The 22,932-nt window shown below is 46.7% G+C and overlaps 1 protein-coding gene and 1 pseudogene across 2 annotated transcripts; both read left to right on the forward strand.

Annotated features, from left to right (window-relative positions):
- The first annotated feature begins 680 nt into the window (after positions 1 to 680).
- SCD (stearoyl-CoA desaturase (delta-9-desaturase)) lies at positions 681 to 16,418 on the forward strand. The gene is made up of 6 exons (XM_012661736.1): positions 681 to 1,098; positions 1,615 to 1,897; positions 5,793 to 5,923; positions 7,394 to 7,599; positions 9,447 to 9,679; positions 12,378 to 16,418. Exons 1-6 carry the CDS (start codon positions 1,072 to 1,074, stop codon positions 12,575 to 12,577), a joined length of 1,080 nt encoding a protein of 359 aa, XP_012517190.1. The 5' UTR covers positions 681 to 1,071; the 3' UTR covers positions 12,578 to 16,418.
- Positions 14,124 to 16,418, forward strand: LOC105824324 (annotated as a pseudogene). The gene has a single exon (XR_001138198.1). The product of XR_001138198.1 is annotated as an uncharacterized LOC105824324 (transcript).
- Positions 16,419 to 22,932: the final 6,514 nt, after the last annotated feature.

The raw sequence follows: 22,932 nt of genomic DNA on the forward strand, positions 1-22,932 counted from the left end.
GGCACAGGGACAGGACGGCCCACTGGTGCTGGCGGTGGACGTCCCCTGCCGAGCATACCCAGCGGGGGCCACGGTGCGTGCGCAGGCACACATATATGTGTGTCCGGGTGTCTGCAGATCCGGCCTGAGTTCAGTGCGGGCTGAGGGAGCGTCGCGTAGCTGGTGGGCGGGGCAGAGCCATTGTTCGCCCGCGGACAGAGCCCCCCCGCGCTCGCGGGACAGGGAGGCGGGGCATCCCCCAGCCCCAGAGCGCGCGACCCCGGGGGAGCTACGTCTGCCTTCCCGCGCGCCTGGGGGGGCCGGGAATGCGGGAAGGAGTTGTGAGGAGGGGGCGCCACCGTGGCTGCCCCACCGTTTCCTGTGAAACTGCCCCAGTGCCCACACATTCGCCCTGTGCCCCAGGCCATCCTGGGCTTGGAGCCACCCCCCAATCCCAGACCCCGTCCGCTCCGTCTCACGTAGGGCGGCCCGGGGAAGAGAAGCCGAGGAGAAAGCGAGGGGAGGGGGAGCGAGGAGCTCGCGGCAGAGGGAACAGCAGATTGCGCCGAGCCAATGGCAACGGCAGGACGAGGTGGCACCAAATTCCCTTCGGCCAATGACGCGCCAGAGTTTACAGAAGCCTCATTAGCATTTCCCCAGGGGCAGGGGCAGGGGCAGCGGCAGAGGCAGCGGCGGCGCGGTGTTGTCCGCAGCATCCCGGCGCCCGGGCTCTCATCGCTGCAAGCCTGGGCTTTCTGTCTCCTCCCCTCTCCCGCCCTCACCTCCACGCGGGGCTGCCTGGGCCAGCCAACTCTGCGCACTTTGCCCCTTGCTGGCAGCGGATAAAAGGCGTCTGAGGAAATACGGGACACAGTCACCCACTGCCAGCTCTAGCCTTTAAATCCCCAGCTCGGGGAGATCCACGCACAGCGGGTAGGGCCCGGACACCCACCCGGCGTGCACGGCGCAGAGCCACCGATCGCTGCGCACTAGCGGGCTCCGGAGCAGAAGTCCACCCTCTGTCCCCGCGGTGCCGAACTCCGCTCGGCAGCCTCAGTCCTGGGAAAGTGATCCCGGCATCCGAGATCCAAGATGCCGGCCCACATGCTGCAAGAGGAGGTGAGCTTCCAAGCGATGGCCCCTGCACCGCGGGTTCGCCGGCGCGGGTTGGGCTTCTAGGTGACTGGTTGGTAGGGGAGAGAGTTGAGAGCTTCGGGAAGGACTTGGCCATCTTTTTGGAGTTGTACTGCCTTCAATTTGTTGAGAATGTGGATAGCAGTTGGAGGACTTGATTCCGCAACTTTTGTTTCTTAAGCTTTGCAGTAAGGAGAAATGTGGCGGTGCCAGTACCTTTTGCAATGTGTGCGGTTTCCTTTGTGTCCGTAAGGCTGCGAGTGTTTCACCTTCCTTCCTACTGCCCCTTTCCCTTAGGTTTGCCCCCCAATCTATCCGCGCAGTTTCTGGGGACTTCTCCTTCCATCTCGGGTCCACCCTCCCCTCAGTGAATCAGGGCATTGGAGCAGTGTCCGTGCCTGTACTGTCCGCCCTTCCCAGGGCTTGATTAGGGAGTGAAGTGGCTCCTGTTGCCTCCACGTGTCTCCTCTCTCCTGACTCTCCACTTCCTCCCCCTCCCAGATCTCTAGATCCTACACCACCACCACCACCATCACAGCGCCTCCCTCCAGGGTCCTGCAGAATGGAGGAGGCAAGTTGGAGAAGTCGTCCCTCTACTTGGAAGAAGACATCCACCCTGATTTTAAAGATGATATATATGACCCAACCTACCAGGATGAGGAGGGTCCAAGACCCAAGGTTGAATATGTCTGGAGAAACATCATCCTTATGTTTCTTTTACACGTGGGAGCCCTGTATGGGATCACATTGATCCCCACCTGCAAATTGTACACCTGGCTGTGGGGTAAGCAGACTCCTTGTCCTCCCAACCCCGTACCCCAGGTTTCTCACTGCTCTCTCAATAAGGTAGGATCTTACATGGAGCACCCGCCCCTCCCAGCCATTTCTCTTTGGTAGCCTGAGAGGCTGACAGCAGGGACAGAGTGTAGGGGCGCTGGGATTCTGGGCAGTGTCAGCTCTGGGGTTTGAGGAGGGAGCCCTGAGACTATGTGCTGTGGGCTTCAAAGTGTAGATTTGTGCCTGAGACTCAGCTTTCCCTAAAGGAGCTCTTCTGTTTGAGTCATTTGCTTGGCTGTCTGTGCCAGCCCTGCCAAAGAATCAAGCCCCCTACCTGGGAGGCATGGGAACATGGCACTAGATCAGAGGCTTAATAGGGTATATGTTGAGCCCTCATGAGATAGAGCAAGGGGCAAACTGCTCAGGAAGAGTTAATTGAAAAGGGAGGAACAGAGGTGGTTATCCACAAAGCTGCTTGGCTAGCCCAGGCTCCTTTGCTGCAGAGGAAGATGAAGGCTCCTGTATAACTCAGGTTACACATGTGTGTTGCTCTGTTACTCCATGTAGGTCTCCAGGGTGTGCTCATGCCAGTCAACAATGTTCTTAGGATGAAATGTTTTATGCTCCATCCCCATCCAGCCTGCTCCAGCCTCCTCTCTCCTGATGCCATAAAGTGCCAAGGACCCAGCACCTTCTCACACCAGCCCTCTCTGGCTTCTGCCCATCCCTCCTTGCCAGAAAAGAGAGCCCTGAGCAGCACTGGCCTTGAGGCTGCTGTAATGAGGGAGACAGTCCCATTAGTCCTTGACCTCCCCTGAGCTCAGCTCTTTCAGGGATCCATCTGTGTGAGCTGATAGCAGGGCCCTGCCCCCCATACGCACACATAAGCTCTGCAGGCATTTTCACCTCTGCCACCACAGCCTGTATTGGGAGGGGACAGAGGGAGCTCTGCAGATCCAGGGGCCCCACATTGCTTCTCTCTGAGGGGTGGCGAGCCAGGACTCTCTCTCTCGAAAACAAACTGAGGATTTCCAGAGCAATCTCGTGTGGGCTACACTCTTGGCTGGTAGTTATGTGGAGGGACTCGTAGGCCGAGTTTTAGCTATTTCCCTCAGGCCCCCTTCGGTCTTCTAAAGGTGGTGAGATCTGACCTTTGTCTTGGGAAATCCTTCAGATGTCACAGTGAAATACAACCGAGAAGAGCCCTCTCTAGGAATCCGTTTTTCCAAATACCAGCTAGGAGCAACAGCTTTACGTTTTTAGGATTAGGTAGGTCACATTCCTTAGGCTGCCTGTGTGTCATAGCTGTGGCAGAGGCAGATAGCAAGAGCAGGCCAGTGTGGAAAGTCAGTTCATCTGTAGACAAGGAAGAGCTCCTATATTTGTGAGGAGAGGAAGACAGCTATTCTCTAGCACCTCTGAAAACCCAGCAGAACTTCAGTTGCAGCATGAGAAATCAAGAGTAGGGGTGGGATTCCCCAGGGAGACTGCAGACCCCTCTGCACCCCCTCTCCCCAAAGCAGGGAGCCTTCACAAGCTGTTTTGTCCCCTGCAAGCCCCTTCCAGTGCCAGCACTCCCTGTAGGTCTCCTTCAGTTCAGAGTTTGACCAGACTGCCTCTGCTTGGGAACCCTCGGCTACTAGCACAGGCAGCAGAATGCTATCCCAAAGCCAAGTCTGTGCGCCCTACCTTTTGGTGCCCTGCCCATGGGTGTGTGCTGTGCCTTTGGACAGAGAAACATGGCAGGGAGACTAGATGGTGACTTACTTTACTCCTGGCCCTGGGCCTTTTGGTGGATGGCTTGGCCGATGGAATAACTATCTTGATAGAGGGATGTCACAACTCTTCTGTCTTATGGAACAAGGAGGCTGGGGAGAAGGAAGGTCAGAGGTCTCAACTTGGGCATCTTCTCTTGCCACCTTCAGAGTTTAGGGGCTTGACTTCCTTTTCTTGTTTTAATCCCTAAGGACAAAGTTAAATTAACAACTGGATGTGAGTTCAGCATTTCTTATGACTCTGAGCAATTTTGAGAGCCTCATATCTTTCTTTGTGGAGCCTCTCAGAAGAGCCCTTAAGATAGGGCTGAAGAGAAATCTCTGGCAGCAATGAGGGCAAAATCCTTCAACTTTCTTTCTTAGGGCTAAAGCTAAGAGATGTTAGGTAACCGTCAATTTGGGTAATCTTCTCCTGGGGAACAGAGTGGGAATGAATCTCCAATTGACTTAAGCCCTTCTATTTGACTTTGAGGTATTTATAGAAAAGGCAGGAGAATGCCTGGGTTGTTTTCCCAATTTCCCTGTTAATATGGGCTCTTACATACTTACTGAGTCAACTTGCCCCAGGGTATTCTGTGGCATGAAATAACCCCAGAAGCTTCCTTGGTTCTTACCTGAGTGCTTCTGCTTTCATGCCCAAAGCCATTTTTCTTCCTCCTCGGTGATTGGAGGGCTCTGCCCCAACTGTGTTTTTCCAGGTAAAATGCAGTCAGATACTGTATCTGGGAAGATATCAATCACCACCTGGCTTGAGTCCTGCAGGTTACCTGGAGCCTTAATTCCTTTTCTGAGGCATGTGGATAGAACTTTCCTTTCCTTGGGACAGACTCTGGCTCTGTGGCTTCCCCTGGAGATCCTGTAGGAGGAACAGGATAGGGTGAAGGAGGTAGGGTAGGGGAAAAGAGGAGGCTGTTTAGGAAACTGCTGTCTGTGGCTACAAAAGAACACAGGACAATTTGTACAATGTGTGGTGTCTCCAACTGCAACTAAGTTCTCTGGCCACTGAGGATCCATTGTTTCTAACTGTTTCCCTAGGAATGAAACATTGTTAACAATTTGTACCAAGGCCTCAGCCCCTGCCTGCTAGAGCTACGGGGACAGAGGAAGAGATGGGTACACCCAGAAAATGGCTTCCCAGTTAGAGATTATATCTGGCACCTCCTGAGCCTGCAGGGGTTCAAGAAAGTGAGGCAGAAAAATGTTGGGGTGCGGCACTGATGGCTTCAAACATATCCCACCATTGTCTAGAATTAGCATTTCCTAGTGAGATTATGGGCTGAGAGACACAGGAACTGTGCATATATGTTGGGGAGGTGGAAGATATAGCTGGGACATGAACTGCTTATTGACAGAAAACCTAGCTTCAAACCGTGGCTCCATTTCTTACTGGCCATGTGACCTAGCCAAGATAAATGCTTAACCTCTCTGAGAGTCTATTTCTTCAACTGCAAAGTGAGGCTATTAGTTAGTACCACCTACCCCATTTAAAGTATCCAGTGAATTCAAGAATATTAAAATCGTTAGTAAAGCTTAAGACACTGTGCAAATATGACTTATGTGCAGGGCTGATTTTTTCCTGATATGTCTGTACTGCTGCCTAAAATATCAAAATACTTTTGTGCCAGTTAGTAAAGAGCCATAACTCTGAGTCCCCTCTACAACCCAGGGCTCCTCAAATTGGTCAGTGCCCAGATTTTATTGGCTGTTATAACACCTTTGTTTAGGGACCCTAAGCTCTGAAAGAGTAGTTTGTAGCTCTTAAAACCTTAGCGAAAATTAGCTAATGGTCAAAGGTAACAGGTCCTGGGAAAACACCCCTGCAGACTGAGAATGGCAAGTGGCTGAATGGTAAGAGCCTTATTCTCTCTCCTGCCTTTCTGACTCGTTAGTTCATGGGGCTCCTTAGCTTATCTCAATTCCTAGGTTGAGAGGCTGGGAGGTAATGGTATTTTTCAAGTGGTAAAATCCAGGAGACCAAGGTATCCCTAGAGATCAGGGTAAAGCAGATCCTCACCCGAAACCTACAGAAGACATAGCCTCTGGCATCAGGAGACTATGCCCGACATGCTTCCCCAGATGGCGCTCACACGGGTTGGTGACTCCCCTGCTGTCGTCTTCTCCTGGCAGGATTATTCTACTATTTCATCAGTGCTCTGGGCATAACAGCAGGAGCCCATCGCCTATGGAGCCACCGAAGTTACAAAGCCCGGCTGCCCCTGCGGCTCTTCCTGATCATTGCCAACACCATGGCGTTCCAGGTAAGAGGCTCTGCTGGGCTCATTTTTCTCCACCCTCTGGATGATCTGGGGGCAGAACGGAGGGGATCGGTACTCAGAGAGAAGCCACACCTGCACAGCCACTTCCCTTTGCTTGCTCTCTCCTGTGGTCACCTCAAGTGCAGACTCAATTCTTAAGTCTATAAAGCTGAGGAGACTTCTGGAAAAGGGAAATGAGGAGTAAATAGGAAATAGTCATGGTATGCAGGATTATTTTTGATACTAAGATCCCTGTGTTATGACACCATCTGGCTGTTGTCCCTCATCATAAAGAGTGATGGCACATAAGCCAGGGACTGACCCTGGTTTCCTGGGCAGACTTTGGACAATAAATTCACTATTTAAGGTGAATATCTCAGGACTCCACCACAATGAGAGTGAAGCTGATGTTTCACAGACTCATGAATTCTGTTGTTTTCAGATAATAAGAACAAACACTTTCATAGCACTGACTAGTTGCCTGGCACCATACTAAGCACCTGATGTAGATTAATCCATAAAATCCTCACAACAATCTTAGGAGATTGGTACTATTATTATCCCCATTTTACAGATGAGAAAACCGAGTCACTGAGAGGTTAGATAGACCAGCCCAACACTGTGGTCCTATCTGAGGCTGCCATGCTGGCAAAATCAAATATTGAGATTTGTTCAGGCAAAAAATTAAAGTGGAGACAGAATGAAGGGAGTTGGAGAAAGGGAACTCTCACAGCTATTACTGTAGCAAGGCAAAGGATAGCATGTGATGTGAGGCTTAGCTTGGAGCCAGAGGAAGAAAGGAAACCAAATTAGTCATATTAGGCAATATCCCAGGTACTTCCCACATTTGCATAATCTCTGCTGTAACAATTTATGCCTTGAAGGCTCCTGATGTCCCTGTGGGGCAAAGAGGAAGAGAAATATTGGTATATTCTTTAGGGGATGGAAAGAGTCACAGGGAAGCCCAAGGGTCATTTGGAAATGTGGCCCTGACCATGAGTTACATGCCTGGCCTTGTGGGATTATGTGAGTTGCCTCGTGCCAAGGCATCAGGATGGAGCTCCCGCAGCCTATCCACTGCCCAGGACCCTAGGACACAGGGCTGCTTGCCTGATAGTCTCCATGCCCCAGATCAGACACCCTGTGTAGACCTTTTCCAACATCCCTTGCTTGAAGAGTTGCAATGTTCTTGCGTAATGAAACTATCTGAGCTCCATGTGGTTTACCTGCATTCTACCCACATATAACAAGCGGCAGCAGTCCTGTTCATGTGGCCCTGGGACCTGAAGTTGCTTTTCTACTCAAGCTTTAGTGGTAAGCTGGGAGAAGAGGGGAGGCAACCCCTTTGGATTCCTGGGTATTTCATGAGGTTTAGTGGAAAGCTGTGGGCTCTTGAAGACATTCCAATTCTTTGGAATTCTCCTAAGAGGGTGTCTCTCCTCAGGCCTGTATTCCTCTTCTCTGTCCCTCCAGAATGATGTTTTCGAATGGGCCCGCGATCACCGAGCCCACCACAAGTTTGCAGAAACAAATGCTGATCCTCATAATTCCCGACGTGGCTTTTTCTTCTCTCACGTGGGTTGGCTGCTTGTGCGCAAACACCCAGCCGTCATGAAGAAGGGCGGTACGCTGGACTTGTCTGACCTAAGAGCCGACAAATTGGTGATGTTCCAGAGGAAGTAAGTGAAGCGATGATAGACTTGGGGATACGGTCCTGGCACCTGGTGTCTGGGGACTCCTTTTTTTCTCTTAGTACTTATAAAATATAAGCTGAGAAATTTACTGGGTTTGCATGTTTAAAATCATAATTTAAAACCCCAATTTTTAACATCCCACCTGCCCACAGTCATAGACTATTGCCCTGTTTCTTTCTCTCTGAGCTATCTTAGTTAAACCAATTAAATTCAACAAATATTTATTGACTTGGGACAGTCATGGATACAAAGATGAACATAGCCTAGTTCTTACCTTCAAGGAGTTTGTAGCCTATTGGAGGGTGGAAGTTATAAGCCAAGTACCCAAATAACCCTGATATAGGCAGAATATTTTCTGTTCAAGGGGAAGGGAGATTGCTCAGTGGGAAGTGCTCAGTGTTTATGAAAAATGTGGCACTGGAATTCACCAATGGATAGAGATTTTCACAAGTATGTGTGGGGAGGGACAGTGCAAACAGAAAGAACAGAATGAGCTAAAGCATAAAGCATGTTCCAGGAAAAGAGTCATTTTGCTTGAAGTATAGAGTGGGGGAGGAAGTGAGACTGGAAAGAGAGACTGATGCTGTTCTTGTAGAGTCCTAAAAGCAGATTTAGGATTTAATTCAATAGGCGATAGGAAACCATTATGGGCCGGGTGCAGTGGCTCATGCCTGTAATCCTAACACTCTGGGAGGCCGAGGCAGGAGGATCACTCGAGGTCAGGAGATCGAGACCAGCCTAAGCAAGAGTGAGACCTCATCTCTACTAAAAAAAAAAAAAAAAAGAAAGAAATTAGCTGGACAACTAAAAAAAAACATATAGAAAAAAATTAGCCGGGCATGGTGGCACATGCCTGTAGTCCCAGCAACTCAGGAGCCTGAGGCAGAAGGATTGCTTTAAACCCAGGAGTTTGAGGTTGCTGTGAGCTAGGCTGATACCCTAAGCTGATACTCTGTTGCCCAATAGCCTGGGCAACAGAGCGAGACTCTGTCTTCAAAAAAAAAAAAGTAAACCATTATGTTTTTTGAGCAGCAATGTGGCAATGCTTTAAAAAGGCTGTTCTCCAGACAGGTGAAAGAAACCATTGAGCCAAAGAGATGAGGGGCAGGGACACAGGTTAGGAGGTAATGAGGATCCATGCTAGGGGAGAAGTTGCAGGAATGGAAAGGAGCAAGATACAGGGAAGGAATATCAGTTACAAAAAAGTCAAGACTTGACTGCTGAAGGGACATAGGGAATCACTCCCTTGGCATGTCAATGGCCTGGTCTGCATTGAGAATGAAGATTGAGAAAGGGCCTCCAGAAGGACAGACACCTGCCAGTAATCAAGGACAACTCAGTGTGCCTCTCTGCAGGAAAAGAGGAGCAAAGAATTAGAGAGTGGCGAGCAGAAAATGGAGGCATAACACTAAACAGAGACTGCACAAGAGTGCTGATGAGAAAGAGAAAGGAGCTCCAAAGCAGAAAGGAAAAACAGCCTAGGCTGGAGAACTCTCTTTGTTTGTAATTTGGACCTCACCTATGTTACCACCCGGCATTATGCACTAGTGAAAAACAGTGATGGCCTTAGAGGCAGGAGACAAGCATTCAGTCCTTGCTCCACTGGTGCCCAGTGATGTCATTCTAGAAAAGTCATTTAATCCCTCCTCGTTGTCTCACCTAAAAAGTGAGATAATAACATGATATCATCAAAAGATTTCCCTCTTGCCGTTTTCTGCCATGCTGTACTCAGAACAGAGGGGGATGGAGACAGCCCAACCCAGCGTGAGTGGAAGCGCAGGTAGGTGTAAGAGCCCTCTGTCCACTGACTCGATGTCTGGCCCCCCATGCAGGTACTACAAGCCCGCCGTTGTGTTTATGTGCTTCCTCCTGCCCACATGGGTGCCCTGGTATTTCTGGGGCGAAACCTTTCTGCACAGCACTTTCGTTGCCACGTTCCTGCGTTACAGTGTAGTACTCAATGCCACCTGGCTGGTGAACAGCGCCGCCCACCTCTACGGATATCGCCCTTATGACAAGAACATTAACCCCCGGGAAAATATCCTGGTGTCCCTGGGAGCTGTGGGTAAGTTGTCCGTCCACAGCAGGACCACATCTAGTGGTCTGCTGACTTGGGTATGAGGCTAGGAGCCAGAAAAACCAGATTAACCTGTTTTTATGACCACTCTGCATCTCAGTTTTTCCACTATAAAATTAGGGGCAATATATTGGAAAACCTTTGTATGAGAGTCAGGCAACAAGTTTTGGGGAAAAAAATAACACTGCTTTTAATTCCCACTTCCAAAACAATCTCCCAAGGCTGTATATGATAAGCCCCTCTGACTTTTCCTTTTCCCGGTCACCTGGGCTGCACTGCTGTCTTGCTTGGGGCAGAAAATGCATAAATAGAACAATAGGGTCATCTGAGTGGCCAGTAATCCTAGTATGCTATATAAAATGTAGAATAAATAATTATAATTTACTTCAATAAACTTAAGTATTGCCACACTAATTTTTATCTCCCCACTATATTCAGGTATGCCATACTCTTAAGTGTGTGTCATGCCTCGCTGTTTGGGGATGTCAATATGAAGGGCACCAAAGCCACTGGTGCTGGCGGCTGTTTACCACTACCTACCACCTTGCCTCTTGTCCTTTAGTTTTATCTCTTCTACTTCTGTTCTGTGCTAGAAAGATCCCTTCCCCCGACACAGTTTAGGGAATAGCCTGATAAAGTAATTAGTTTGATCACAAGTTCCTGCTCACTGATCTAATGTTGACTATTCCTGAATTTATTTCTCTCTATAATTGCAGCCCCAATTACCAGAGTCTAAGACAATGGTGTTCTACCATCTGTTTCCATTTTTTTTTCTGTCCCTCTTTCCAACTGAATATAAACTTTGACAATGGCCTCAAGTGGCTTTATTTTAAGTGGACCCAGTGGCCTGTACTCTGCACTAATGTTCAGTGCTAGTGGCCATGCCCTAACACCTAGGCAACCACACTGCTCCACACGCCTATGCATGTCATTACCTAACACTCTTTTTTTTCCTCCTTAAAATCTTCCTTTATATTCTCAATCCTGACAATCTTTACTATCTTTATGAAAAGCATTTTTTCCCTCTCTTTTTAACTTTTGTGCCTCTCCCCGCTCCTTTCAGGCACCTTCTACCATTGTACATGTTCTTACTTTGACCCATGATTGAAATAAATCACGTGCACTGTGTAAATCTGAGATTTTCACAACAATGGAGTTTTCTGGCATGAGATGTGTCCTGTATCACAAGTGGATCTAAAGTGGGCTTCCCAACTCCAGCCTCTTTATGGCCACCCATTCAGAGTGGCTGCTAGTACCTGACTTGTCCCAGTTATCCTCCACTCCTCCGTGCCTGCTGACTTCCTCCCTTATCATCTTGCCCTTTGTTCTCCTCCTGCTCTGTTTCCTGCCACTCTAATCATTTCGCTTCTTAAATTACCTCCCCCATAGTCATAAGCTCATCTTCTCTCTGCCAAAGCTCACCTTCTCCCTGTGTCTTTCTTGGGCTGTCCCTTGCTGCTCCAGGGCAAAGTCTTGTCCTCTTTCCACCCATTGACCCTCCTCCTCTTTTTTTCCCTCTGCATCTATCCGTGTGTCTGATGCCACTTTAAATCTGGTAAATATAGGCTTGGCTAGTGCTTACCACAGAGCCTAGCTGCAAAACCATTTGTGAGATTAATAGTCCTCCATCAGTGCCTTTTGCCTTGTTGTTATCCCACCCTCCTACTCAGTTCGCACCTTGGATGGTGAAGTGTCACAGAGATGGGGGACATAACCTTGAAGTGCCCTGGATGGTGTCATTTACTCTGCAGTACTTCCTTCACTTGCTTGTCATTAATATCAATACTACCCTATCTGGGGTTATTTTTATCTATAAAGGGCCCAACAAGCTCTTTTATTAGTATTCTTTATTCCGGCCTGATTTGGGTCAATATTATTTTTGGATGCCATTCAGAAAGAAGAGTCCAGCCAAGAGTTGGCAAACTCTCTATCTGTAGAGTTTCCAAAGCTTTACACATTACACAAATTGTCCTAAATCCAGAATTTCTTTGTTTTCTTCTCTCCAGCAAAGTGAAGTGCTCGTCCCAAGAGTCCTCAGAATCTTGGAGGTTAGAGGGAATATCTAAGCATTTTGATTCTTTTCCTTCGGAGAGCTTCTGTTTTATGAGCACTGCCCCCACACCAGGGTCAAAGCTCAAAGAATTAGAAGGCAGAGCAGCCCATTCTGAACTGCAGTGGCCTGAGACATTCTGGCCCCTGGGCTAGGCCTCTTCTTTTGACTTTGGGCTGCTGCACCCACTCTGTAGAAACCTCTTACCCTTTGAGGTAGAACATTTTGCATTCTGGGCTCTCCCCTCCCTGCACAAACACACACAAATACACGCAGAGCCTTGAGAGTCTAGGGCTAATATTTAGGCAAGCTCTAGAATGTTCCAATCTAAGACCCATTCCCGACAGTAGCAGCTTCCCTCTAATTATTATATCCTTTGAGAGAAACTGTCAGTTCTCCTTCCACAAGGCTCCCAGATGCAATGGGTGACCAGGTTCTCTGCAGTCATTTCTTAAGATGCCTCTGAGGAGATCTATTTGGTTCAGAGTGAAAGACACTGGATTCAGCCATTGATTCAATAGCATCAAGTTTCTCCTAGGTTTGAGGTGCCCTGCTAAGTAACCAGTGTGCATAGATTAGGAAGACGGCAATCACTGTTGCTCTTGCTCCATAACTCTCTCCTTGCTTTTGTTCCAGGCGAGGGCTTCCACAACTACCACCACACCTTCCCCCATGACTACTCCACCAGCGAGTACCGCTGGCACATCAACATAACCACCTTCTTCATCGATTGCATGGCTGCCCTCGGCCTGGCCTATGACCGGAAGAAAGTATCCAAGGCCACCATCTTGGCCAGGATTAAAAGAACTGGAGATGAAAGCTTCAAGAGTGGCTGAGTTTTGGGTCCCTCAGGTTCCTTTTCCAAAAGCCAGCTAGGCAGAGGTTTAATGTTCTGTTTATTAACTACTGAATAATGCTACCAGGTTGCTAAAGATGATGATGTTAACCCATTCCAGTACAGTATTCTTTTAAATGCAAAAATATTGAAAGCCAACAACTCTGCCTTTATGATACTAAGCTGATATTCTTATTTCTTCTTTTATATTCTCTCTCCTCTAGTCCCATTGTCCTCTTTCCTTTGTTCCTATCACCTTCCTTTCTCTTCTCCCTCATTGCCTCCCAGGCAAGCAGCTGGTCAGTCATTGGTCAGTGTCCAGCTTCCAAAGCTTATACAACCTTTCCATAGTCTTAAACTAATGGTCTCTGCCCCAGATAATTCTCTTTCCTTGAGCTGCTGTGAGCTTTAAGGTAGGTAGCTCAAGCTGGAGACACAACAAAATCTTCTGGGCAGTTCTCTGTTCATTATCTTCAGCCCAGGCTTTAGCTAGATGGAATGGAAAAAGAACTTCATTTGGCACAAAGCTTTTAAAGCAGGTGAATTGTCAAGGGAGACAGTTAGCATGCACAGTGTGATTGGTAAGGAACTATGGGGACGAGGTGGGAAAATAAGGCAAGAGGAAGCTCTTGCCATGGTTAGACATGCCATTGTCCACCTAGCAAGGCCTCCAAGCCCCACCACGCAGCATGCTTCCTTTCTGTCCTGATTGAGCAGCGAATGGTGTGGAGCTTGGCAATGCTAAAACACAAGAACAAATCTCAATGTCTCGATATAGTTTAGGCTGAGGGTAAAGACGAAGCATTTAGTTTCTCTGCTGGGAAGGATTTTTTTTCTTTAATCACAAGGAGATTTCTTGGTTGACATATCAAGAAGTCTTGAGGTTGGGCGTTTCCACGATTGGTGAATACAGCAGCTTTGTAGAATTTGAGGATTCCATGAGCTGCTCATCACAATTCTTGCATCTTTCTGCTCTGCCATCTTCGGGATATGGGTTGCTCCCCTCACAGTAATAAGAGGTTGTGGCATTTCCAAACATCCGAACAAGGAAGGATTTTCAGAGGTGGAGTTACGCCAAACATAGACATATATATACATGAATACTTTGCTTAGAACATTAAAATATTTCACTTAAGAGTATTTTGCTCTGAAAGAGGGATGTTTGAAGGAACTCGGAGAGGAGGAATTAGCCGCGTTGTCTATTAACGCGCCCCCCAGCCCCCACCCCCACTGCTGGACAGGGGATAGATAGATTGAGGGCAAGTCTGTAGGCAGTTCCTAAAAGGTAACTTTACAAAGGAAGGACTCTGAGAACAACACATCACCGGGGATCCAGGAGGTTACTGAGTAAGTTCTTGGGTATCTTAATAAAACAAACTAGATGTTAGGTTCATTCATTAGTTCCAATTTCTCCTTGGAATGAGTAAAAACTAGAAGGCTTCTCCCCACAACGTTGTGCCCTTCTGTTCCTCTGTTAACATCTAGCCTAAAGCATAGGGCTGCCTAGGGGGCAAGGTTAGGAATCTCTTCACTACCCTGATTCTTGATGCCAGATCTATCCCATCTGTCCCTTTTCTCCTACCAGTTCTCTCTCCTGTGACATTTTCTTCTTTCTCTGGACAGGCAGCCTCCTTCATGTGAATTCAGAGGCAGTGACAACTTGCTGTCCAGGCAGCTCCCTCTCCTGCAGACAGAATGCTCAGGGTCACTGAACCACTGCTTCTCTTTAGAAAGTAGTGCTAGCTGCCACTTTCATGTGGCTTCCAGAGTGTCTCCACCTAACCCCTGTGCTCTCCTACCACTCTGATGGCTCAAGAGAAGGCTGGCAAAACCCTCCCAGCAACATCCCTGACTCAGAGAGGCTCTCTCACGAGGCATGGCCAAGCCAAATGCTTGTGTTGTGCCAGTGAGCTAGCCATGGAGCAAAGAGGGTTTGTTTTCAGTTCCCTCTGCCTGGATCAGAACCAGAAAGCATGCTGAATGCTCCCTGCTTGCTCAGTAAGGCTGCCCCACCTGAGTCAGTGCTCCCAGAGGACAGTATAATGCTTGTAGAAATAGGAGGAAACCTAGTCCTCCCTGGGAAGCACAAGAAACAAGGGCAAGTACCCAAGTGCCTCACTTCGAAAGGAGGCCCTGTTCCCTGAAGTCAGGGTATGTTGCAAAGCTTTGGCCGAGACTTGGGATCTGAGATGCCATGTACTTTGCTGAATGGTCTCTGTTCAGCAAACTAACCAGCATTCCCTACAACACAGCCTAGGGCAGACAATAGTATAGTAGAAGTCTGGAAAAAAACAGAACATCCATGTTTTGAGAAACTTGGACTAGCCTTGTCCCTGTACCTCAGTCTGGCTTTGCTCTAATGAGATTGGAAATGTACAATACCAGATGCTCCGCCCACTGTTGAGCCCCCAGTGGTGGAAGGGAGGAGGGTCTTTCTTCCCGTGTTGATTCAATAGAGGCTACAGGGGTTAGCCTGGGCTAAAGGCATCCTCGTTTTTGAGCTGTTCATCTCAGTAGGAAAGAATCTAATGGCAGATCACTGTAGTTTAGATCTGCTGACCTGCGCACCTACCCCTTGGAAATGTCTGTTGGGTTCTTTTAATTCCACAGGTCATCAGATGCCTGCTTGATAATATATGAACAATAAAAACAGCTTTCACTTCCTTCTATTGTAATCGTGTTCCCTGGATCTGATCCATACTATGACCCCACACAAGGCTGGGTGGAGACCTCAGGCAGAGGGCCTCAGTGGGTGTGTGGGTGTGTAGGTGGGGGTGTGTCTGCTGCGAAAGGAACACTATTTTCAACATTCAGAAGCTTATTCAAGTGATGCATTAATGGGAAAATCAGATCTGATCAAGAGTCCAAATTTCTAAGTCCTTGCTTGCTTTGGGTGTGCCGACAACTTATTTGGTTGCCTTACATCTTTTCTAATCATTGTTGCATATGAGCCACCCTCACTCCCTCTGTGGAGGCCCTTTGCACCTGAGAGCCAGGTGCAAACCAGAAGTGGTTGGTAGAAAAGGGGTCTGGCTAGAGAATTATCAGTAGAGCGATTTGCAGGATTTCCTTCTGGGCTTCATTTTGGAAACTTCACTTCGGGCTGCTTTTATTAAGTGCCCACATTTGATGGAGGGTGGAAGTAATTGCAATGTATTTGGTTTATATATTTTTTTTTAGATTAAAAGATGGTTGTAGCATTTAAAGGGAAATTTTTCTCCTTGATTTGCTAGTATCTTGAGTGTATTCTCTGTAAGTGTAGCTTAAACAGGTCAGCGTGAAAGGTTAAGAAAGCAAGGTGGCAAATGTCACGCTGATGGTTAAGGCCAGGGCCTCTCCTACCACTGTGCCACTGACTTGCTATGTGACCCTGGGCAAGTCACTTAACTATAATGTGCCTCAGTTTTCCTTCTGTTAAAATGGGAATAATAATACTGACCTACCTCAAAGGGCAGTTTTGAGGCATGACTAATGCTTTCTACAAAGCATTTTGCGATCTTTCAGCAGAGGTATAATAGTAGCGTCCACCATGAACTTAATGTGTCCATGTGTCCTGGATGCTATCATTAGTCTATGCGGTTCTCTGAGAGATTGAATGAATCCAACGGATAAGTGGTGCATAACTAGCCAGACACAATTTAAGAACACATAAGCTCATTGCCATGGAAACACACAGGATACCTTTTCCTTGATTGAGTGGGATTTTTTCCCTTTTCATGTGGGATAGTAGTTATTTGTGACCTAAGAATAATTTTGGAATAATTTCTATTAATATCAACTCTGAAGCTAGTTGTACTGATCTGAGATTGTATTTGTTCATAATAAAAGTGAAGTGAATCTGATAGCACTGGGTCTGGGAGTTTTTTCGCTGTGACACAAAGTCTCCTGGGATTTACCTCTATGGTCCACCCTACCTCTGCCCTGTACCTTTAAGAGTACAAACAAAGTAGAAGTTACAATGGTTGACTCATATAGCCCGGTAACCCGCCCTGCCCTTCCTAAGGGTAACTTTAGGTTAAACACAGGACCGCAGGAAGCCAAGAATCTGCCACTAAAGCAAACACCACCACCAGCCAGCACCTCGGCCTTGGAGAAGTGCCAGGTCTCTCGTGTTTCACATGGTCAGTCACATGGACCCAAGATAGAGACACTGGGAGAGGAAAAGAGCAGCAGGAGAAGCACTCCTTGGAAAGGCAGATCCTTAGCTTCCAACCCAGGCTGGGCAGTTCAGCTCATTCCTGCTTCTGCAATATAGTTGTCTCCAGGGAATAAAAAGACTCTCTGAGAATGCTGATGCACAACAGTAGGAAGAAAGGCAAACCTCATTCCTAGAGCAGAGAGAGCTTCAAGATTGCAGGGTGATTTTTTGTTCTGGCTTGTTTTTTACTTTTACTTTTTACGACTTTATCTGAGAATCCTCTTGTGGAAAAGAGAGAGAGCAGATTTACATTCAAGCAGAAGCCACTGTGACCAATACCTAGCTTCTAAGAGCTCTCCAGGGCCAGCACTGCCAGTCCACCTTGCTTTCTAATTTAAAGTTGCCCTCACATTGAACAAGAAGCATGACTCTCAGAGTAATTCTGAGTGTTCAAAATCAATAATAATTAAAAATAATATTAGCAATTTAAGTTGATGGTGACATTTTCTTCTCAATATGTGGCTTTCTACTATGAGCCCCTTTCCCTCTTAGTTTTGTTTAAAATGTCCAGGCTAGAATACTTTGTTTAGTTGTCCTATAAAGTACTGTTCCTTCCAAGTCTCTGCTTTGTTTTGATTAATTGGCATTCAATTTAAACAATTTATCCTTACTATATGCTCTTTTCTAATTTATTTCCTCCTATTTCACAAGTGGCTGTGCTCCCTCTCATTAAATACACTTTCCTATGCTTCCTCCAGGAAATCTGTATTTTGCATATATGTTATTTCATCCTGGGGCAGTTTTCTTATTCCTATCTGCAAAAGTTCCAGAAAGGAAGAGGAAAGAGGAGACATCATAGAGCAGGAACAGCGCTGATCAACATATTCAGTTGGATTCAAGATTGAGAGAGCAAATAACTGTTGAGCCTTCCTGAAAGGGTGAATTGTAGAATAAGGGCTCCCAGGAGACAAAGTGACAAACTTTGTTTTTGACATGTTTTATATGGGAAGGTATAAAGAAGTTAAGGTTCTGTTTAGGAATCAAGATTTAATCATGGGAGAAAAGCACAAAAAATAGTTTAAGATAATAATGGAGAAGAGCACAGAAATAAAATTCCCAATGTCCAGTGGCCACCTGTTTTCTCCCTCTTCCCTAAAGAACCAAGATAGTTCCTAAAAATGTCTGCCAAGGCAGAAAAAGAAATAAGAGCTATCCAGACTGGAAAGGAAGAACTACTGAATTATACACTTTAAAAAGGTGATGTTATGGTGTATGAATTATATTTCAATAAAAAATTGTATGAAGAAAAAAATGCCCTCTATTTTAATGTTTTTACTAGTAGTTGTAGCTGAGATTCAAACCCAAACTTATTAAGGAAGTACTCATTAAAATAAATTATTTGATTAAAGGAAGCACTCAATATTCTCTTAATTATACAGTGATGTGTTCGCTAGTCTCAAACTTCAAGGGAATAAAAAGACCAGCCACATGAGAAAAGACAGCTGCTATAAACTAGAGAGTATAAGATGACAATTTTGCTATACCAAATTGCTTGGAAAAGTCCAGACACCATGTTCTACATTAGTTAAAGGGGTTTAGGCCACTGCATGAACATAAATCTAGCTTCCTTTTGAGTGGGAAATTCAAGTTCTGAGTCCACCAGACTTGTGGATATAAAAATAATAACAATAGCAACATTTACTACAGCCAGGCACCATACTGAGTGCTTGATGGTACATTATCTCACTGTATCAGAAGCAGGTGCCATTATTACCCAAATTTTGCTGATGAGGTAATTGAGTTTGCTGGAGAAAACGCTGTGAGAGAGTGAATAATAATGCTATGACCTGGCTCCAGAATTATGGTCTTACCTACTGGCTGTACTGGGTGTGGAGTAGATGACAAATTAGATATGCTTCAGTCTGTCACATATCCAAGTATGTGCCTGGTGATATTCAGTTATCCTCAGAGGTGGTGAGTGTATACCTGGTGGGGCAGCTATCCTCCCTGGGCGGCAATGGCAGGGAGCTTAACTTATGCATCTTAAACTGCAGATGCATCCGCTGTTCCAGAAAAACCCAACTCACTCCACCTCATGACCCATCTGAACATTCAACCACACCTGAGTTTTAAGCTCTCCTCCCAAACCATAGACATGTACCTGACATTTCCTCTCTACTTTTCCAAACCATACTCCACCCTCCTGTAAGGTTTTGAGCTTCTCAGGAGCATCTTCCTCTTTTAGAAATGGCTCCCGGCACCGAAACAGTCAATACTTGATGAAATGATAGAAAGAGTTCACGTCTTCTTTTAAATTCTGTCTCTGCTACAAAAATACATGAAATGTCACAGGGAGTAGGAGTCACATTCTGTAATCTGTAGTTAACTTTCTGTGCTGCAGGCGAAGAGCTGATTCTTGTATACTGACCTTGGGGCAAATGCCACAGGCCCTAATTGCAGACTCCAAGGAGCTGAGATTCTATACTGGGGTTGCTGGAGGCAGAAGCCTTCCCACTTCCCAGACCCAGGTCTGCCCTTCCCCCACTGGGTCTGCCCAGCCAACTACACCCCAGCCTCAGAACGCTCACAAAGGCGCAGTGTGTGCTGTGCTGACTCACAGTGCTTCTCCGCCCAGGCAAGGACAGTCTCAGAGGGGCAAAAGGGGCCCTCTTCCTCCCGGCCACTTCCCATGGGGAGCAGTGAGTAGCCAGGCCCATGCTAGGCTTTGAAAAACAGAGAGGAAAGTGAAAATGAAAGGCAGCAGAGGACCCAGAATTGCTCTTGATTCTATTTCTTATTCCTTTTTTAGAGAATTCTGGACAGCAGGAAGGACACACTTTTCAGTCCATCAGTTTATCTGTTTCAGGTATATATATGTACATTTTAATTGAGGTGGAAGTCATATAACATAAAGCTAACCATTTTAAAGTGAACAATTCTGTGGCATTTAGTGCATTCACAATATCGTGCAACCACCACCTCTGGTTCCAAACCATTTTTAACACCCCAAGAGAAAATTCCATACCCATTCAACAGTGGTTCTCCATTGTCTCCTTGTCCCCAACCCTACCCACACCTACTCCCACACCTCTGCCCCTGGCAACCACCAATCTGCTTTCTATAGCTATGGATTTTTACCCATTTGGGTTATTTCATATAAATAGAATGATACAATATGTGACCCACGTGTAATGCTTTCGATGTTCATCCCCGAGGTATACGTGTCAGTACTTCATTCCTCTTTGTTGCCAATTAATATTCCATTGTATGTATATACCAAGGTTGGTTTATTGATTCATCTATTGATTAACATTTGAGTTGTTTCCACCTTTTTGCTATTGTGAATGGTGCCGCTAAGAACATTTGTATACAAATATTTGAGTACCTGGGTTTGTTTTGTTTCCTTTTGTTTTGTTGTGTTTTGTGAAAAAAGGTTTTGCTCTGTCACCCTGGCTAGAGTGCAGGGTCAACATCATAGTTCACAGCGACCTCAAACTCCTGGGCTCAAGCAATCTGCCTGTCTCAGCCTCCCTAGTAGCTGGGACTACAGGCCACGCCACCAAGCCCGGCTAATTTTTCTTTTTTGTAAACATGGGGTCTCACTCTTGGTCAGGCTGGTCCTGACCGCAAATGATCCTCCTGCCTTGGCCTCCCAAAGTGCTAGGATTACAGGTGTGAGCCACTGGGCCAGGCCATGAGTACCTGTTTACAATTTATTTGGGTATATGCCTAGGAGTGGAGTTTCTGGGTCATATGCTAATTGTGTTTAACTTTTTGTAGAACTACCAAACTTTTTCACAGTGGCTGCACCGTTTTACATTCCTACCAGCAAGGTATGAGGGTCACCCTTTATTCTTAACGTGTACCATTTGTCTCCTTCCTCCACCCTACTTCCAAGAAATCCAGTCTCCACAGACTTTCCTCTCCACCAGGGTAAAGAGTAGAAGTTGTACCTCTAGAAGAAAGATTATTATCGGGCTAGAACTTGCACTCTTACCCGTTCCACATATAGGGTACTGTGAGCAGGGGCAGGCACGGACAGGCTGCCACCTCCCTGTGGTCACTATGGTACACGCACTACAGCCATTAATGTGACCCCATAAAGCCATCCTAGCGACTTCCAACGCCTCTGTGCTCACACAGAACATCCCATTAAACTCGCAAACAGTCAAAGCTCAGCACAGAAAAGCAGCAGCTCAGGGCGGAAGTTGTCAGCCCTGGCTCAGCCCTGCGGGTGGGCGTTTAACGCAGCTCAAGCTGAAGATCTCCGAAGACAGAGTCCTTTAGTCTCGTCCTCCCAGTTCCCTCCGCCAAAGGGCGGGCCTGTCTGGGCCTGGCTGGTAGCCCACTTGAAAGGAGAAGAAGGGCCTCCCTCTCCACCCCTTCTCCACCCACTCTCCCCGGGGTTACTGCCGGTCACAGACCCGGGCCTTCAAGAGCTATTTACATTTACAACAGCCCAACAGCGCCTGACCGAGCGCGAGCCAATCAGCAGCCCCCAGGCTTGTCTGATTCTGTCTGCTCCAATCAGGAGGTGCGAGCCTTGCAGCCTCTTGCTCCTGTGAATCACGCGTCGGCAGGAGCCCTTTTTCCTTTTTCCCCCAGGGGTCTGACCCAGGGCTCTGCCCTCCTAGACCTGGAATGGGGGAAATGTGGACACACCACTCAGTCGGGGAGCATTCAGAGAGTTTTGCATAGGAATGGAGAACACATTCCTTCCCAGCCGAGGTCCAATCGCTTCTCTGCTGTGAAGTGTAAAGAGCCTTCCCCTCTGCCAGCCCTTCCCTCACTTGGAATGACCAATAATGGGCTTATTGTCCCACAGCTGCCTTTGAGGTGGTGCAAACCTTGCTAACCAGGGTAGGCCCGTAGGCAGAGCTCTTTTTTATTCTTGTCTGCAATAGTGCAAAAACACCTGTCATGTAAGAGGCAGAGGGCCAGAGTCAGCAAAACAGAGTAAAGATTGGATAGTAACAGGGGAGAACGTGAGTAAAAGCACAGAAACAAAGTGTTCAGGAACGTTCGTGGCTGATGTAACCGGCACAGGAAGGTGGTGTGGAGTGGGCGAGTGGGAGGGGGAGTGGAAAGCATAGACTTGCTTCTGTAAGTGATAAGGAGTCATCAGATATTTTCGAGCAGGAGAGGAAAATAATTTCCTGTTTCAGAACGTTAACTGTAGTGACAATATAGCAGAACACAGGGGGACCAGACTAGAAGCTGGAAGATCAGTTGGGAGGCTATTGTTACAACTCCGGTGAGGAGTCATGGGACCTCAAAAAGTAGGAGAGTAATGGTGGGAATGGAAAGGAAGGGCACAAACTGGGAGACATTTTGGAGGAGAATTAATAGCACTTTATTGATTGGAAATGTGAGATGAGGGACGAGAGGGGTCCAAGATGACTTTGAAGCTTCTGGCGGAAGGATAGTACTTCGGTAACTGAAATGAGTAGCAAAAAGAAAAAAGAGAGAGAAGAGAGAAGCAGATAGATTTTAGAAAGGGAATAAGAGTTCAATTTTTGACATGTGGAGTTTGAGTTGCAAGAAGTACCCAGCAGACAGTTGGGAATAAGGATTTGGTGTTCAGAAGGGAAAAAGATGAAATCCAAAGAGTTTATATAGTAAGGCCAGAGAGAAAATTGATGACCTAAGAAGAAGCTATAGAATAAAAAGATTCAGCAACACAATCTTGGGAAGTACCAACACTTGGGTAGAAAGAAGACACAGAGCAAAACAAACAAAGAAGTATCAGAAAGATATGGAAAAAAAAAAACTAGAATAGTATAATAGAAGTGAAAAAATAATTCCAGGAAGAGGGAACAGCATATTGTTTAAAAAAATATGTATCTTACAACAGGACATTGGTTAAATAAATTATGAAACACTCATTTGATGAAACACCATGCACCCATTAAAACTATGTTGTAAACCTATACTAACTGCCATCAAAAGATGTTCAGTGCTTCCCCCCAGCCCTCAGTGGATCTTAAAAGAAACACTCAGGTTAAAAAATAGTAACTATACAATTATCCCATTTTTAAAAATTACATATGTGACTGCAAAATAGCAGGAGGAAACTTTTAGGATGAGGGAACTATATTATATCTTTTTTTTTTTTTTTTTTTTGAGATGGAGTCTCACTCTGTCACCTGGGCTAGAGTTCCACGGCTTGAGCCTAGCTCCCAGCAACTTGACCCAGTATGGGCAGTGGGTCAATGGTA

The sequence above is a fragment of the Propithecus coquereli genome, unplaced genomic scaffold (genome assembly GCF_000956105.1).
Source record: "Propithecus coquereli isolate 6110/MARCELLA unplaced genomic scaffold, Pcoq_1.0 Scaffold73, whole genome shotgun sequence".
In the NCBI taxonomy this organism is placed as follows: Eukaryota; Metazoa; Chordata; class Mammalia; order Primates; family Indriidae; genus Propithecus; species Propithecus coquereli.

Excerpts from the sequence above, each read along its gene's own strand:
- SCD (XM_012661736.1), top strand. The coding sequence starts at position 1,072 with ATGCCGGCCCACATGCTGCAAGAGGAG. Across the intron at positions 1,099-1,614 it reads CCCACATGCTGCAAGAGGAG|ATCTCTAGATCCTACACCAC; the intron begins GTGAGCTTCCAA and ends TCCCCCTCCCAG. Across the intron at positions 7,600-9,446 it reads TTGGTGATGTTCCAGAGGAA|GTACTACAAGCCCGCCGTTG; the intron begins GTAAGTGAAGCG and ends CCCCCCATGCAG.